Source organism: Staurois parvus, unplaced genomic scaffold (assembly GCF_062004578.1).
Source record: "Staurois parvus isolate SC_StPar_1 unplaced genomic scaffold, SC_StPar_1.0 ptg000520l, whole genome shotgun sequence".
NCBI lineage: Eukaryota > Metazoa > Chordata > Amphibia > Anura > Ranidae > Staurois > Staurois parvus.
Genome location: NW_028318316.1, coordinates 1,299,196 through 1,318,802, shown reverse-complemented (window position 1 = coordinate 1,318,802; position 19,607 = coordinate 1,299,196). Strand labels below are relative to the sequence as shown.

Genomic DNA, 19,607 nt, shown 5'->3' with positions numbered 1-19,607 from the left:
GTTACACCTATAGTTAGAGAGTAATATGTAACATGATCCAAGCCTTACCCCCTGAGCCCCCGTCTCTGTGACAGCGGGCAGGGGTACCTCTTCCAGCACCTGCTATCACATTTTCAAAATTGCCGTGGCTCTGCAGGGATTAGAGCAAGATTTAAGTCTGGTTGAAAGACAAAATAAAAAGGGTATACACTTACCCTTTGTGTTCAAACGATTAACCTTGAATGTACCAAAATTAAAGTAGTGAAACGCAGATATTGCTGTTGATCCCAGTTCTTTTCAGTATTTTAATAAAAATGAAGTTTAGGTCATTTCCTTTTTCTCTCTGCTGCGCCAGGAGCATTACCCACCTGTAATGAAGTGTCTCCCCACAGCACTTATCTTCCAGTGCTGTGGAAGGGTAACATCAGCTGCTGCGATTGTGAAAGAATTGCAGCGCATTCATAGAACATATACCATTCTTTCCCAGAATGCAAAGTGTTTTATGAATGAAGGACTGGATAATGAATTACAGGATCCACTGCCTCTAATTCATAACACTTTGCTTTCTGGGAAAGAATGATACAGGTTTTGTGATTGAAGGGGGCAGGAGGGGTGGTTGAGTGGCACAACTCTTGCACACTTACAGCGGCTGATGGTAATGCCTGCAGCTACAGAAGATCAGCTGTTTATTTCAAAACAATGCAGCAGCAAGCCAGAAATAGGAAACATTTCATTACATAAGTTATAACCCTGGTGCTGCATAACAAAACAAATAAACCTCAGCTTGAATGATTTAAAGTGATTGTAAAGCCTGGATTTTTTAAAATTGAAATAACAAACATGTTATATTTACCTGCTGTGTGCAATGGTTTTACACAGAATTGCCCTGATCCTCCTTGTCTCTTCCCCGGAGCTCCTGGCTCCTCCTCTTCTCCGTGTGCCACCATAGAAAGCTACTTCCTATGGTGGCACATGTGCAGGCTTGATCCCGAGCCTCAGTGTGTCTATCTATAGATACACACATTGCAGCTTAGCCCTCACCCCCTTGTAACAGTATTTGATTGACAGCAGCAGGAGCCTATGTCTCAATTAATCCAGTGAATAGGGAGAGAGAGAGACGTGCTGGATTGAGATTAGGCCCAGGTAAATATTTGGGGGGCTAGCTGAGTTGGATCATGTTCAGGTAAATATTTGGGGGGGGGGGGTAGTTGAGTAGAGAGAGAGCAGTGCTGGTTCAAGATCAAGCCCGGGTAAATATTTGGGGGGCTAGTTGAGTAGGGAGAAAGGGAGTAGTGCTGCATCGACATCAGGCACAGGTAAATATTTGGGGGGCTATTTGAGTAGGGAGAGAGAGAGCAGTGCTGGATCGAGATCAGGTAAATATTTGGGGGACTAGCTGACAATGGAAGGCTTTTTCCCCGTGCTATCTCCCTCTCTGTCTATATTTGCCATGGAAAAGCAATAAAATGTTTTTGAAATGAAAATATTTTTTCCTTTATGTTTAGTTAGCCACATATGAAATATGTGGCTAACTAAACATGAATGTCTTGCAGTCTTTTATCCATGAAATATGAATGTCATACAGTCTTTTATCCAGCTTGTAGATGAAGCAGTAGTCTATTGTCTCTACTATGTGAATGAAATATCTTGTTGATAACAGAGATCAATAGATCATGGTAAATTGTACACACAGAACTAAATGAGCCAAACTAAGTACTCTTCTCATTACCTGACAGGTCAGTCTGAAGTTTCAGTCTGAGAAGGCTTGGTCTGAAAGGGAGCAACATTTACTGTGCCTGATACATAGACTACAAACAAAAATAAAACTGACCACAAATTGTTATAATTTCCTTTTAATTTATTTAGATCCAGTCTAATACCTTTTTTTATTCCAGCAATTATCCTCCAAAGGATAAAGAGAGATTCCCTGAAAATAGATAGAGAAGTTTTGCTTTCAATATAGGAATGGATTATTTAATAAACAGTTAAAGCAGTATTACCTCCAAAAGCAAGCATTTATTCAGTTGCAGCTTACCAATTCTTAGATATATTACATTTTTGTTTTTGGGTTTATGCTGCTTTTAGATGTGGTATTCTTTACTGCATAAGATAGAATTGTTGAAGACAATTTGGAATTAAAAAAAAAAAAACTGGATGATTTTCATTTATGCTAAAAAGGCCACTTAGCACAGTGGCTAATTGGTTAGCACTTCCACCTGGTAGCACTGGGTTCATTGGTTTGAATCCCAACCACAGAACTTTTGCATGTTCTTCCTGTGCCTGTGTGAGATTTCACAGATCTGCAGGTGTCAGTCTTGTGACTATGTGTACATGGGACACTACAATCTACACTTTGTCATGTAACTGTGTATATACTGTATTCCTTTAGTCCCTCATAATGTCTCTTACTGATAGGATGAATGATTCATCCTCATAGAAAAGAGTGGCTTGAGCTGGTCAGAACATAGAAAAGTGGGTACTGTGAGCAGCTCCCCGCACAGCTGGAGGAAACAAAGCCTAATGGAATCCTGATGGGTGTCTCACTTCCTCATACTTATCAAGCAATTATTTCCACTTTCTTATATCTTGCTAGAGTGAAGAACTGGTTCATAAGCCGGTTTGTACAGAGTAGTAAAACACAAGTGTGCGCAAGCAGATTGGGTAGATTGCAGTAGATTCTAGATTACATACTATGTGTCACAATAATTAACTCTAGTTTTATGGGCCTCACAAAGCGGTTAGCACTTCCACCTAGCAGCACTGGGTTAATTGGTTTGAATTCTAATCACGGCACTACCTGCATGGAGTTTAAATGTTCTCCCTGTGCCTCTGTGGGTTTCCTCTGGGTATTTAGGTTTCCTCCCACACTCTAAAGACATGCTGGTAGGGTAATTGGCTCCTGTCTAAATTGGCCCTTGTATGCATATGCATGAATGGGAGTTAGGAACCTTAGATTGTAAGCTCCTTGAGGGCAAGGACTGATGTGAATGTATAACATACATGTAAAGTGTACTTTTATAGCGTCCTCAATTTACACTTTATTATTACTGTATAATAATAATAATACTAAAGTGTAAATTGAGGACGCTATAAAAGTACCTGTAAAAAATAAATTTTAACTGCAGGAGGTGAAAGAAGTGAAAGTTCATAGGCATTAATTTTTGTTATGTATGCTTAGCTCTGCATACCAGAGTAACCTAGGATTTAGGATGCTGGGCTCTAAATAGGTAAGTTACGACTTGCAGGTATCTGGAGATGCATACTGTCCCATTGCAAGTGTCATGTTAAATCTGGCCTCAGGTTCACCAGTCAACAGATGCCAGTCATCAAAGAGCAGGATAACTCTCTCTTTGAGACAAGTATAGTTCAGCATTCTTCTCTCCATTGGCGAGTAGAAGACATTTTCATTACACCAGAGTAGATGACTATTGAGACAACAGTGACTACAGAGGTAAATTGACCTAAAAACCGAAACATTCTTTGTTAGCACCATTTACAAAACCCAGTGCTGTAAGCTTTCTTTTTAAATCTAGTATTACAACCCATGTAATTCTTATATTAAGCCAAGGGGCAAAATGTTGTGTAAAATAGTATTACAATGTCTCTGTTATAAAGAAAATAATTGCTGATTTTCAATGGGAGTCATTTCTGCTCATTTTAAGTGTTAGCTTCACTTTTATGTGGCTTTCAAACAAAAAGTGCTGGGTTCCGTTATGGATTTTTCTCCCAGCACATTTCTGACTTAATTGATTCATTAAAGCTGCTACCAGGCATCCTGTAATTAGTTTTTGTCTTACTGTTACTTCCTGCCCTGAGTTCACTGTGTCAGCCACAACAGAAATGATGCCCTACTCCCACTGCAGACTTGCGTCACATATTTTACTTGACCTTTGTTTCTGAAGCTTGTCATCAGCAAACTAGGCAATGGCTAATTATTTCATTCATTGGAAACATCTACCAGACCCTGTGTGCTGCATGTATGTATGCATGTGTATATATATACTAAATATGTCATCAAATTATAAATGATTCATATATCATCAGACTCCCCAGTGCCTCTGCTGCAATTTATTTTTCTAATATATGAAGGCTTTTCAACAGTGTTCTGTAGATATGTGTTTTTGTAATGATGTGTTTATTTGAGGGGAATCGGGCTATTCTTAACATCCGTTGCAATAAAAATATCTGTAAGAGAATTGTTGGACATTTTTTTTTTTGGGCTTATTTTTAGTTAGGGTCTTGATTAATGGGTAGGACACATAGCTCTGTAACTAGCGCTGCAGAGTTTATAGAAGCACAGCTAGGGTACCCACATGCACAGCAAGGATGCTGTAGCTTTTTCTTAAATTTATAAAAGCAGCAAAAAAAAAAGAAGCAGATGTGGTAGTTCTGGAGATACATGTCAGATTCACTTCCAACTAATATTTTAGTTTGAGATACATGCTAGTGGATTCAGTCACTCAGATTTGGTCAGAACTGAACTTTTTACTGCTGCCAGAATATGAATCGCTGTCTGATTTTTCATTTATTTCACATTGCTGATTGTGTGGTGGCAAGGAGGCTTAGTTCGAAACTCCAAAAGGATGGTGTTTCCATTGCAGTCAAGTCCTCCAGAGTAAAAACAAAGCTGAAAATTCAATTTTCAATGGACCAGCTCTCTACACAGAAAAAGAAAGGTTGCGCACCAGCTGTCATCCAATGAGATTTCCTAACTAACTGACTATATATGCAAATAATCAAATACGTTGTGCGCTATGGTATGATTAGGTAGCTTGCAAAACAATATATTGATATACAGATACTATAGAACAGGGGTAGACAACCTTAAAGAGGTGAAGTTCTACCTGAACAACATGGGAAAAGTCAAAGATCACTGAGCACAGTGTTGCCACCTCACACCTGATTTAAACCTCTAATTGCCATATTACCATGTCACAATCACATGCATTGCATGGCAATCATGGGTTTAAATTAGGTGGTGAGGAAGCAACATATCACCTCCTCACCACCCGTCAAACACTGAGATTGCTTTTCAGAGGAGCAGCAATGCCTGCTGCACTTGTGAATGAGTCCTTGGTTACATTCAGCAGCAGCACCCTAATTCACACATAACAGGGGGGTGGGGGTAAAAACCCTGCGGCTGAGTCGCAGTTTTACTTCCCCCAATCCCTACCCCCTTTAGCTGCTATGGCAACAGCCAAAGGTGTACACATGCCGCAGCAGAATTTAAACACCCTGTTGCTTTTGGGCCACTCTGTAAGTTCCCTGAAACCACATGCTTCTGCGGTTTCCAAGGGGTTAAAGCAGGTGGTGAAAAAGCAACACAGTGAGGCCTACGTTAACCCCTTGTTTGCTGTACTGCACAAGGTTGCAGGGCACTTGAATGGGTCATGCTTCGCAGGTGCTACACCCACCAACCATGACAGGGCGTATAACTCCTGCTACAACTGTGACATGTGTACACCCCTGGCCACTGCAGCTTAAGGGGTGCGGTTGGGGCAAGGTGGTAATAATACATCTTAACTAAGGGGTTTTAGCACCCCCCAAACTGCAAATGTAAATGAACCCTTACTGTTGTGAGCCCCCTCTAAGGCTACTTTCACACTGATGTGCTGCGGTTTAACAGCAAAGTGGGTGCAGCCCAGTGCATCTGTGACTTTCCTAGGTTAGCTGTGCTTTACCATAGCCTAATATATCCTGCAAGTGTGCTGCACTTTACCATAGACTTCTATTACATCCTGCAGGTGTGCTGTACTTTCTGAAATTGCACCAAACTAGCAGTATATATTAGAAGTTTATGGCTAAGAGCAGCAAGCCTACAGGGAAGATACAGGTACAGTGCACTGCACCTGTAGCTTCCCTGTAGCAGCCCTACTGGGCCCTATACTATTTTGCCCAGCATATTGCTTCACATTGACCTAAAGGTCTTTCCTGCTGCTGGCACCACTCTGGAGCCCACTAGCCAGGATAAGAGGTGGAGTGCAGATGGTATACCTCCGCATGGGACAAGAACCAGCACTACAGAGGAGACATCGGCTTGCTCTCTACTACAGATCCAACATTGCAAGTAGTTCCACTGTATTGCACTCTTTTTGGGATGGCAGGTCAGCAAGCCCAGACTAGATCTACCAGCCACCTAACCGTGATTTCCTGGTAGATTGCAATCTACAGGTTGCCAACCCCACTATAGAGTCTAATGTGGGTAAGTATAAGTATTTTCAACACCAAAGAAGTCCCAAACAAATCAAAATATCCAGTATACTAAACAATACACATCGATCGCATTACCAAAGATAATCAAAAAATGACAAAAATCACACAAATGAATCAAGTGTCAAACTGTACAGAGTTAAATCCACCTAAAGATATGCTGTTGGCCGAAGTGCATAGGGAGGAGTGCTGATGTTAGTGCTGATGTTACGCTGCTGCTTATGTGTGTTAATTGATTTTACTTTGGATATTTTATATGTACCTGCACAATTTTTAAATAAATACTGCACTATGGCTTTACTTTATCTGTTTTTGTGGTGAGCTCCTTTGTCACAGTGGTGTGTGGGTTTGCGGCTTCCCTTGCTATCATTTAAAGGCTATATAGAGGTGTTGCCTTTTTTCTAAGTCTATGATGACAGAGAAGGAAGGAGAGAGCTGAGGCTAATGAATTGAGCTGGCTGGGATGTATTATTTATAGCTAATACTTCTGATGAGTTTGCAGTCCACTAGAGGGTGTGGGGTGGAAACACTGAAAGTTTTTTCAACGGTTTGCACATGGCGGTGGACACATTTTATTATGAATTTTTACTGCACAATACGATTAGAATATTTATATGACATTTTGTTTAATATTGTTGTTCATTTATTTGCTGATTTATTTGGATGTAATATTTCATATATTGATCACTATCCTTAATATCTTTATTGGCGTTTCACATCTCTTGTTAATTTCACTAAGGCTTGCGCACCAACCTTTTTTTTGTTAACTGCCTTCTCCACAAATGCTGACCATTTCTATTCATTTAAAGTGACTCTAGTTTGCGAGTGCTTCTTGTGGTCTATCCCTCACTGTAGCTAGAATGACAAATCATAAGCAAATGGCATCAGTCCTGGAACCCCAACACTCCTCAGAGTCTATGAGTCTTCCCTAACCCTTTCAGGGGTAACTGCTTCATCTTTCATATCTTAGGAAGAAATGCTCTGCTACTTTTTGTTAATTTATGGGAAAAATTACAGGATTGTTAGCTGACTTAGAAGCTTCATGTGTGCTTACATCACCTCTCCTAGAGAATCCATCTGTGTTTTCCCTGGGACTGCAGTTGTTTTTAAGAATGAAGGGGGCTGTACTTTACCCTGATTTGAGAAGTTGGTACGGGGGGGGGGGTCTCAGTCAGTCTGCAGATGCCTAGACTTGGAGCTACCTGCGTCAGCTATATCAAACAGCATAACCAAACATTTACCCAGCAATACCCTATTAAGGAGGAGTTGTTCAATGGTGGGTAAAGTGGGCCTCCCTTCTAGCCGACCCAGCCATTTCCTGTCTTGATAAGACTCTAGCTCTACCTGTAGAGGACATCCCAGTGTTTAAAGACCCTGTAGATAAAAGGCTAAAAGCACTTTCTAAATCCTTATTCGCCTTCACTTGCCCTGCCCTACAACCCGCTATTGCTGTCTGGTCCAAGATTATGTCTTGGGATCCTGGCTGTATACTGAGGGATCCTTCTGTCCTCCAACAACTGAAGCTTGTGCCTGTGGCTCCACTCTACTTTGTTGATGGGCTAGAAGATATAGTACATTACACCAAATATCCAGAAAGGGCCTCTTTTCAGTACACATGTAGAGGACCCTTTAGTTTAAATGATAGTCTATGAAACAGCAGTGCAAAAAACACTTCTTACTTGTGCCCTTTGATGTAGAATGCCTTTTTGGCAAATCCCTTGACAAATTTATCAAGAGGGTCACTGGGGGGAAGAGTACTCTTTTGACACAGAAAAAGAAAGCAAAACCTCAATCTGGAAAGCCCTCTACCTTTGCCACTCAGAAAAGTTGATTTCTCTAAGGCCAAGACCATAGTCCAAGGCAAAGCATGAAACTGTCATGCCGTACGTCTTGGACCATCAAACTTGCAAACAAGTCCTCCTCACAATTAAGGGCCACCCCTACTTGTCAGAGTTGGGGATTTATCGGTTTGCCTTTGCGACCATCTGTTCCGAAGACACTTCAGAAGAGTTGTATCCAGAGGCTACAGGCTGGAATGTTGGTCTCTGCCTCTGCTCCACTTCATGTTGTCACACTTGCCATCATCCCCACAAAGATTGGTGAAATTTCACCCTGCTCATAATTCCCAAGGCCAAAGGCTTTACATAAATTCTGATCATTTAAGCACCCCTGCCACAGTTAAATGGTCTGTCTCATCTCTGTAACTGCAAGATATAGGTTTTTTGATGAAAAACAACATACTTACTGGCTGGATCTCCAGATGAAAATATAAGAAAGAAAGCTTAAAAAGGGAAACTAATACAGCCACCACATCTGAGAATTGGTAAGCTGCAAAATAATAAATGTTTGCTTTTGGGTGTAATGCTGCTTTAACCTGTAAAGTGCCCTACTCTGTGCTAAACAGAGACAAGATTGTCTTTAAGATCAAGGCCCTTTTTCTTCCCAAAGTAGTTTCTTCATTTCCCCTTTTTTTGTTCTTCCTTCTCTAAGTTCTGCTCCACAACATCCAAAGGAGATTTCCCACAATTTTCGGGATGTGGTACACACTGTTCATGTCTATCTCTAAGCTAGAGCTCAATTTAAACAGTCTTACTTTAATTTTGTCATTACTGAAGGTCCCCATAGTGGAGAACCTGTTTCTTGGTCCACTGTCTCGGGTGGATTTGGCTCATCATTCAAACATATGGACTTTAGGAACAAGATTCCACCTTTCCCTGTCAACGCGCACTCTGCAAGATCAGTGCTTTTAGGGCTTTTTAGAAGCAAGCATCTAGCACTTGCGTCAGCAACAAAAGCTGCTTATAAAAAAAAAATGGAGACCAACATAACTCTTTGCACTCTTTGCTATTAACATTGCATCACCCTGATTTATTTATTGGGTTCTAGGTTGGAAATTTTATTATAATGTAGGTTGAATGTTAACTGTTTCTTTGATTCTTTTGCTTTTGCTCAACATAATTATTATTCATCAGACATAAACGGTTTGTATACTTGTATATACTGTATATCTTTAGTCACCTTATACACAGCTTTTCTATATTGATTTACTCCGTTTTCCCTCTTCAGAAAAGCTCTGTTTGGGACTGTATGGAACGATGTCATGGCACACCATTGAGTTAATGCATGTTACATCATTTGTCACATCATGTATGTCATCTGTTATTGTTTTGTTACTTTGTCATATGCAAAAAACTTGATGCAGTGACTGGAAATTGTATCTACTTTTGTATATTTTAGTGTCAATAAAATGCAGCAAAATCAAGTCTAATCTACAAGAAGCTGTGCAGATACTGTCCTCAGCGCGTCTTAATCTTCGTGGTCTATCATCTAAAGCAAAGGTTAGTTCAATAGAAAAAGTTTACAACTTTATTCTATTTGAGAAATATATTTAGCCTTTTTTATCTTCCCAGGGGATCCATCAGCATACTAAATTGAAGAAAAAAATTGTTGAGGGAAAAGGGAAAACAGTGACGAAGGCAAAGAATGCCTGGGTCAAGCGGGTCCAAGAGAGGTCAAACTACGGTTTGTAATAAAAATAATGTATAAATCTTTAATTGCAGTAGAAAACACGAATCAATGCACATGATAAAACAGAACAATGATGAAAGGAGAGAACCTCACCATAACCAAAGAGAAAAATGGAAGAGAATGTGATGGTTGTCCAGGGTGACACCACGCATGCTATAGTCCCAACACCAAAAAGGGGTTATTGGAAACCCAGATGAAATAGGTGTGAAGTATGGGAATATAAATTTCTCTTCTACAGTCTTCTCTGGTACTATCCCTTTTTCCCATACTTTACACCTATTTAATTTGGGTTTCCAATAACTCCTTTTTGGTGTTGGGACTATAGCATACGTGGCATCACCCTGGACAACCATCACATTCTCTTCCATTTTTCTCTTTGGTTATGGTGAGGTTCTCTCCTTTCATCATTGTTCTGTTTTATCATGTGCATTGATTCATGTTTTTTTACTGCAATTAAAGATTTATATATTCTTATTACAAGCCGCAGTTTGACCTCTCTTGGACCCGCTTGACCGGGGCATTCTTTGCCTTCGTCACTGTTTTCCCTTTTCCCTCAGTTATGTTGGGGCCCTGAGGACACCACATGGCCATTTCCATGTGAGTCGGCACTATATATACAGTGGGGCAAAAAAGTATTTAGTCAGCCACCAATTGTGCAAGTTCTCCCACTTAAAAAGATGAGAGAGGCCTGTAATTGGCATCATAGGTAGACCTCAACTATGAGAGACAAAATGAGAAAAAAAATCCTGACAATCACATTGGCTGATTTGGAAAGAATTTATTTGCAATTTATGGTGGAAAATAAGTATTTGGTCACCTACAAACAAGCAAGATTTCTGGCTCTCACAGACCTGTACCTTCTTCTTTAAGAGGCTCCTCTGTCCTGCACTCATTACCTGTATCAATGGCACCTGTTTGAACTTTTTATCAGTATAAAAGACACCTGTCCACAACCTCAAACAGTCACATTCCAAACTCCACTATGGTGAAGACCAAAGAGCTTTCGAAGGACACCAGAAACAAAATTGTAGACCTGCACAAGGCTGGGAAGACTGAATCTGCAATAGGCAAGCAGCTTGGTGTGAACAAATCAACTGTGGGAGCAATAATTAGAAAATGGAAGACATACAAGACCACTGATAATCTCCCTCGATCTGGGGCTCCACGCAAGATCTCACCCTGTGTGGTCAAAATGATCACAAGAACGGTGAGCAAAAATCCCAGGACCACATGGGGGGACCCAGTGAATGACCTGCAGAGAGCTGGGACCAACGTAAAAAAGGCTACCATCAGTAACACACTACGCCGCCAGGGACTCAGATCCTGCAGTGCCAGACGTGTCCCCCTGCTTAAGCCAGTACATGTCCAGGCCTGTCTGAAGTTTGCTAGAGAGCATTTGGATGATCCAGAAGAGGATTGGGAGAATGTCATATGGTCAGATGAAACCAAAATAGAACGGTTTGGTAGAAACACAACTCGTCGTGTTTGGAGGAGAGAGAATGTCGAGTTGCATCCAAAGAACACCATACCTACTGTGAAGCATGGGGATGGCAACATCATGCTTTGGGGCTGTTTCTCCGCAAAGGGACCGGGACGACTGATCCATGTACAGGACAGAATGAATGGGGCCATGTATCATGAGATTTTGAGTGCAAACCTCCTTTCATCAGCAAGGGCATTGAAAATGAAACGTGGCTGGGTCTTCCAACATGACAATGATCCCAAACATACCACCCGAGCAACGAAGGAGTGGCTTCGTAAGAAGCATTTCAAGGTCCTGGAGTGGCCTAGCCAGTCTCCAGATCTCAATCCCATAGAAAACCTTTGGAGGGAGTTGAAAGTCTGTGTTGCCCAGCGACAGCCCCAAAACATCACTGCTGTAGAGGAGATCTGCATGGAGGAATGGGCCAACATACCAGCAACAGTGTGTGCCAACCTTGTGAAGACTTACAGGAAACAAAGGATATATAACAAAGTATTGAGATGAACTTTTGATATTGACCAAATACTTATTTTCCACCATAATTTGCAAATACATTCTTTCCAAATCAGCCAATGTGATTGTCTGGATTTTTTTTCTCATTTTGTCTCTCATAGTTGAGGTCTACCTATGATGCCAATTACAGGCCTCTCTCATCTTTTTAAGTGGGAGAACGTGCACAATTGGTGGCTGACTAAATACTTTTTTGCCCCACTGTATGGGGGCCACTATTCTGTCTATTATATATCATTTTTGACCCTCTTTCTTATTATAGTCCATATTTGGTAGTGTCCCGGTTATCCCATTTTTTTACAAGAAAAAGATTGTTGATTGTAAGCTCACAAATTATAAATTAGATAACAGCTCAAACATGTTGCTTTCAAGTTAAAGTGGTTGTAAACCCTTACATATATCTAGTGAAGTGACTGGCCTCTCTCACAGAGATGAAACAAATCCTCCTATATAAGTTATACCTGTCTACCTGAAGTCTTCTCTTTTCTACATCCATTTTAAGTCCAGAACAGATAAAGCTGTCTGAGTTGTTAGAAAAAAGGGGGGGGCAGAGACCTAATTGGAGGGAAGAGACACACACCGCTTTACACAGCTCACAGGAACAGATCAGCTGGAGATCCATCTCATCACCATTTTTCTCTTGGTGTCAGAAAAACCTGTTAGAAATGATTCATGCCCGGATGCCAACAATTGGGTACCATGGCCCACATCTGGTGGACTTGCCCTAAAGTGAACAGACTATGGATTAGGGTGTATGCCCTCCTTCTCACTATGCTTCACACAGACATTAAGCGTAATCCGTATGAAGCGCTTTTATTTAAACCATTGGAGGGTCTCCTCCGTTCTGAACGGCAGCTGGCATCACACTTATTTGTGGCAACGAAGTTGACAATTGCGAGAGCTTGGAAAACTCCTCTCCTTAGTTTTGAAGCTGTCAAAAACCGGATGAACTTCATAATGGTTAATGAAAAACTGACGGCCATATTGTTGGATACCCATACAAAATTTCAGATATGGCGTCCCTGGCTGGATATAGCTTAGCCTTCGAGATTTGACCAGTCTCTTCTTTCGATATGAGGATGGATATTGCCGTGATTGCCTCGGAGCCCTTCTCAGGCTTGTGTTTTTTTTTCTTTTTTCCTCTTCTCGTCCGTGTCTCTTTACTGTTTGTCTCTTTCTAATCTATTGTCCAAACTATCCTTAATCATACTCTACGGATTGAATTTAATGTTTCATGTGCTACATTTGCATCACTATCTAGGTATATGAAACACTTATGTAAATCTTTCGACTTATGCCTCTACCAATGCATGACTTGAACTGACTTCCATTTATTCAGTACAATTTATATTTGATGGTCATTGTATCTGTGATCCGTATGTTTGTTTATTTTTGCTTCATCTACAATAAAACCCTTTGTAAAAGAAATGATTCATGCCCATAGCAGAGGAACAAAACAGCAGACAGAAATGACAGTTAGTGCTCTTAATTGAGACAAGTACACACTATAGAGGGATATGCTTTGTTAATATTTTGTGTCTGAGGTTTACAACCACTTTAAGTGATATCCATTTGCCATCTCAAGCTCTTCACTAAAGCAAACTGTCAGGGTTCCAAAGTTTCAAACAAAAATTACTGGATAAGATCAGGGAACAAGACCGCACACTTGTATTTTTTATGCTACTGCCAAGAAGACCTTCAGTCATGGGTATATTTGTTAAAAGAAGCCTCGACTTCACACTCTTCAGAGATAAGACTAACCGCTGCATCCCTATGTCAGTGAAAATGCTTCAGTAGTGGATAGCACTTTGAGAAAGTGGGAGGGTGGTGGGGTATAAAACTTCAATTGGTGAAGAAAGGGGGCTTCTAGGATTCACAAAATAGATTTACAGTGTCTTGATGAAATTTTCCACAATTTGTCATGTTACAACCAAAAATGTAAATGTATTTTATTGGGATTTAATATGATAGACCAACACAAAGTAGCACATAATTGTGAAGTGGAAAGAAAATGGAAAATGGTTTTCAAATTTTTTTTACAAATATCTGAAAAGCGTGGCGTGCATTTGTGTTCAGCCCCCCAAATCAATACATTGTAGAACCACTTTTCCCTGCAATTACAGCTGCAAGTCTTTTTGGTATGTCTCTGCCAGCTTTGCACATCTAGAGAGTGACAGTTTTGCCCATTCGTCTGTGAACAGCAATTTTCAAGTCTTGCCACAGATTCTAAACTGGATTTAGGTATGGACTTTTACTGGGCCATTCTAACACATGAATATGCTTGGATCTAAACCATTCCATTTTAGCTCTGGCTGTATGTTTATAGTCTTTGTCCTGCTGGAAGGTGAACCTCCGCCCCAGTCTCAAGTCTTTTGTAGACTCCAATGGGTATTATTCAAAGATTGCCCTGTATTTGGCTCCATCCATCTTCCTATCAACTCTGACCAGCTTCCCTGTCCCTGCTGAAGAAAAACATCCCCACAATATGATGCTGCTACCACCATGTTTTACAGTGGGGATGGTGTGTTCAGGGTGAAGGTCAGTGTTATGTTTTCTGCCTCGCATAGCGTTTTGCTTTTAGGCCAAAAAGTTCAATTTTAGTCTCATTTGACCAAAGCACCTTCTTCCACATGTTTGCTGTGTCCTACACATGCCGCCTTGCAAACTGCAAGTGTGACTTCTTATGGCTTTCTTTCAACAATGGCTTTCTTCTTGCCACTCTTCTGTAAAGGCCAGATTTGTGGAGTGCATGACTGATTGTTGTCCTGTGGACAGATTCTCCCACCTGAGCTTTGAATCTTTGCAGCTCCTCCAGAGTTACCATGGGCCTCTTGGCTGCTTCTCTGATTAATGCTTTCCTTGCCTGGCCTGCCAGTTTAGGTGGACAGCCATGTCTTGGTAGGTTTGCAGTTGTAGGGGATAAAAGAGAGCGCACAAACCTTGCGCATTACCTCAGTAAACAATTAATAATTTTATTTAGGAAATATACAGAGTAGCAATAAAACAGGCATAAAATAACCATAGTCCGCACAGGGTTGCAGGTCAATCCAAAGGGGAGATAAAATCTAACGCGTTTCGAAGGATGATCTCTTCTTCATCAGAGCTGGGTTTGACAGATAAAGACTTCAATTTGGCAGAGTTCCCATAGCAAGGAGACATTCAGCCACTGAGTGTCAGTATTACAGCATTTCAGCCTGTTTAGTGTGGCTGGCGGTTAAAACAGTGAAATAAATACTGTAGACCGCCTGCTGTAGAGGACATTACCAAAGACTAGATTTCCTCCTTTCTGATGCTTTGCCAGGCTCTAACTGCAGCTGTCGTCATTTGTTCTTTGTTTGTGGGTCTTTCTGCCTTTAGTTTTGCCTTCAGCAAGTGAAATGCATGCTCAATTGGGTTGAGATCAGGTGATTGACCATTGCAGAGTAATCCACTTCTTTTCCTTAAAAAGCTCCTGGGTTGCTTTTGCAGTGTGTTTTGGATCATTATCCATCTGTACTGTGAAGCGCCATCCAATAAACTTTGCTGCATTTGGCTAAATCTGGGCTGACAGTAGATCTCTAAACACTGCAGAATTCATCCGGCTGCTTCTGTCTTCTTTCACATCATCAATAAACACCAATGACTCAGTGCCACTGGAAGCCATGCATGCCCATGCTATCACACTGCCTCCACTATGTTTTACAGCTGGCATTGTATGCTTTGGATCATGAGCTGTTCCAAGCCTTCTCCTCACTTTTTCTTCCTGTCTTTCTGGTACAGATTAATCTTAGTTTCATACGTCCAAAGAATGCTTTTCCAGAACTGGTCTGGCTTTTTTAGATGTTTTTTGGCAAAGTCTAATCTGGCTTTTGTATTCTTTGGGATTATGAATGGTTTTCACCTTGTGGGGAACCCTCTGTATTTGCTCTCGTGAAGTCTTCTCTTGATTATAGACATTGACAATATATGCCCACCTCCTGGAGAGTGTCCACTTGTCTGGATGTTGTGAATGTGCTTTTCTTTACCATTGTGAGGATCCTACGCGCATCCACCACTGTTGTCTTCCGTGGACATCCATGCCTTTTTATGTTGCTGAGCTCACCAGTGCATTCTTCTTTCCTCAGAATGTACCAAACTGTTGATTTGGCCACTCTTAATGTTGCTGCTATCTCTCTGATGGATTTGTTTTGTTTTTGAAGCCTTACAATGGCCTGTTTCACTTGCATGGACAGCTACTTTGAATGCGTGATTTAGGTTCACAGCAATAGATATCAAATGCAAATACCACACTTAGAATCAACTCCAGACCTTTTGCCTGCTTAATTGATGAAGAAATAACGAAGGAGTAGCCTCCAACTGGCCATGAAACAGCTTTTGATTCAATTGTCCAATTACTTTTGGTCCCTTGAAAAAGGGGGATGGCTACTCTTAAGAGCTGTAATTCCTAAACCCTTCCTTGAATATGTTTTGGTAAATACCCGAAAAAAAACTAAAATTGTGCCTGTGTGCAAATACAGTCATGGCCGAAATTGTTGGCACCCTTGATATTTTTCCTGAAAATCAAGTATTTCACACAAAAAAGGTATTGCATTAACACATGTTTTGCTATACACATGTTTATTCCCTTTGTATGTATTGGAACAAATATAAAACAGAGGCAGAAAAGCAAATATGACATAATGTCACACAAAACCCCAAAAATGGGCTGGACAAAAGTATTGGCACCCTTAACTTAATATTTGGTTGCACACCCTTTGGAAAACATAACTGAAATCAGTCGCTTCCTATAACCATCAATAAGCTTCTGACACCTCTCACCCGGAATTTTGGACCACTCTTCCTTTGCAAACAGCTCCAGGTCTCTCTTATTGGAAGGACACCTTTTCCCAACAGCAATTTTAAGATCTCTCCACAGGTGTTCAATGGGATTTAGATCTGGGCTCATTGCTGGCCACTTCAGAACTCTCCAGCGCTTCTTTGCCATCCATTTCTGAGTGCTTTTTGACGTATGTTTGGGGTCATTGTCCTGCTGGAAGACCCAGGATCTTGGACGCAAACCCAGCTTTCTGACACTGGGCCCTACAGTGCGACCCAAAATCCTTTGGTAATCCTCAGATTTCATGATGCCTTGCACACAGTCAAGGCACCCAGTGCCAGAGGCAGCAAAACAACCCCAAAACATCATTGAACCTCCACCATATTTTACCGTAGGTACTGTGTTTTGTTCTTTGTAGGCCTCATTCCGTTTTCGGTAAACAGTAGAATGATGTGCTTTACCGAAAAGCTCTATCTTGGTCTCATCTGTCCACAAGACGTTTTCCCAGAAGGCTTTTGGCTTACTCAAGTACATTTTGGCAAACTGTAGTCTTGCTTTTTTATGTCTCTGTGTCAGCAGTGGGGTCCTCCTGGGTCTCCTGCCATAGCGTTTCATTTCATTTAAATGTCGACGGATAGTTCGCGCTGACACTGATGCTCCCTGAGCCTGCAGGACAGCTTGAATGTCTTTGGAACATGTTTGGGGCTGCTTATCCACCATCCGGACTATTCTGCGTTGCAATCTTTCATCAATTTTCCTCATCCGTCCACGACCAGGGAGATTAGCTACAGTGCCATGGGTTGCAAACTTCTTGATAATGTTGCGCACTGTGGACAAAGGCAAATCTAGTTCTCTGGAGATGGACTTGTAACCTTGAGATTGTTGATATTTTGCCACAATTTTGGTTCTCAGGTCCTCAGACAGTTCTCGTCTCCTCTTTCTGTTGTCCATGCTTAGTGTGGCACAGACAGACACACAATGCAAAGGTTAAGTGAACGTCTCTCCTTTTTATCTGCTTTCAGGTGTGATTTCTATATTGCCCACACCTGTTACTTGCCCCAGGTGAGTTTACAGGAGCATCACATGCTTGTAACATTCTTATTTATCCGCAGTTGTGAAAGGGTGCCAATACTTTTGTCCAGCCCATTTTTGGAGGTTTGTGTGACATTATGTCGAATTTGCTTTCTTTCCTCCCTTTTTTTGTTTTGTCCCAATACACACAAAGGGAATAAACATGTGTATAGCAAAACATGTGTTAATGCAATACGTTTCGTGAGAAATACATGATTTCCTGGAGAAATATCAAGGGTGCCAACAATTTCGGCCATGACTGTATATATGGTGGGTAACCTACAATTACAGATGAGATTGGGTGTCCTCTGAACTCATCTCTAGAGGAACTCTGAACTTATGCTAATTTTATACCTTGCGTTACAGTGCGTTACAGGCCAGGTCATTCTTGGCCCACAGCTCACATAAACAGAAGCAGTATGAGGGGTGGAAATGGGCCTGCTGCTCATTGAAGAAAAAACATAGCACAATGGAGTCTCTGCACAAACAAGCAGAGTATGCAAAGGCCCCCCTCGGTTTTTACTATGTGCTTGGGATGATTTCACATGCTTAATGCAGTATTCAAACAAAAACCAAATACAGTGCATCTAGAAAGTATTCACAGCGCTTAACTTTTGCCACGTTTTGTTATGTTACAGCCTTATTCTAAATGGATTAAATTCATTTTTTTTCCTCAACATTCTACAAACAATACCCCATAATGACAACGTGAAAGAAGTTCGTTTTGAAATCTTTATAATTTATTAACAATTAAAGACGGAAAAAGAAACACATGTAGTATTATTATTATACAGGATTTATATAGCGCCAACAGTTTGCTCAGCGCTTTACAATATAAAGGGAGACAATACAGCAACAATACAGTTCAATACAAGAGGGAGAAGAGGGCCCTGCTCCTTGGAGCTTACAATCTAGGAGGGAGGGGTTAGTGGTACAAAAGGTAATAACTATGGGGGATGGACTGGTAGGAAGAGTAGAAGATTCCATTATCAGCTAAGGGCAGGATAGGCTTCCCTGAAGAGAGAGGTTTTCAGAGATCGCCTAAAAGTGACAGAGTAGGCAATAGTCTGATAAATTGGGGGTAGAGAGTTCCAGAGGATGGGGGAAGCTCTGGAGAAATCCTGGAGACGAACATGGGAGGAGGAGACAAAGGAGCCAGAGAGTAGGAGGTCTTGCGAGGAGCGGAGAGTACGGTTTGGGTGATATTTAGAGACAAGGTCAGTGATGTAATTTGGGGCAGAGTTATAAATGGCTTTATATGTTATTGTTATTGTTTTGAATTTTATCCGTTGGGCAATGGGAAGCCAGTGGAGGGAATGGCAGAGAGGGGTGGCTGATACAGAATGGTTAGTAAGGTTCATGATAGACTGAAGAGGGGATAGCCTGCGATGAGGTAGGCCAATGAGGAGGGAGTTACAATAGTCAAGGTGAGATATAACAAGGGAGTGAATAAGTTGCTTAGTGGTTTCCAAGGTTAAGAACGGCTGTATCTTGGAGATGTTGCGGAGGTGAAGTCTACAAGATTTGGACAGCGATTGGATTTGGGGCTGAAAGGACACATGTGAGTCTAGGGTTACACCTAGCACCCTGGCATGAGGGGAGGGACTGATGATTGTGTTATTGATTTTGATGGAGAAGTTAGGGGAGGGGGCACGGGCTGGAGGGAATACTAAGAGCTCAGTTTTGGAAAGATTGAGTTTGAGAAAGTGGAGTGACATCCATGCCGATATGTCGCTCAGTAGGTTAGTAATGCGAGAGGAGACTGAAGGGGTAAGGTGAGGGGTAGAAAGATAGATTTGCGTGTCATCAGCATAGAGATGGTACTTAAAGCCATAGGAGTTTATCAAGTTATCAAGGGAGGAGGTGTAGATGAAGAGTAGGGGCCCAAGGACGGAACCTTGAGGGACCCCTACAGAAAGAGGGAGTGAAGAGGAGGAGCCAGAGTTATAAGTAACTCTGAAGGAGCGCTGCGATAGGTAGGAGGAAAACCAGGAGAGAGCAGAGTCTCTGAGGCCAAGGGAGTGGAGTTTT

The 19,607-nt window shown here is 41.4% G+C and overlaps 1 protein-coding gene across 2 annotated transcripts in view; it reads left to right on the top strand.

Annotated features, from left to right (window-relative positions):
• Window positions 1-19,607, top strand: part of TTC27 (tetratricopeptide repeat domain 27) — a 551,099-nt gene that overhangs the window by 515,601 nt on the left and 15,891 nt on the right. For both annotated transcript variants that reach the window (XM_089690186.1, XM_089690185.1), the window contains exon 20: window positions 9,427-9,527. In XM_089690186.1, coding sequence (XP_089546312.1) covers window positions 9,427-9,527 — 101 coding nt within the window. The remainder of the gene's footprint in view (window positions 1-9,426; window positions 9,528-19,607) is intronic.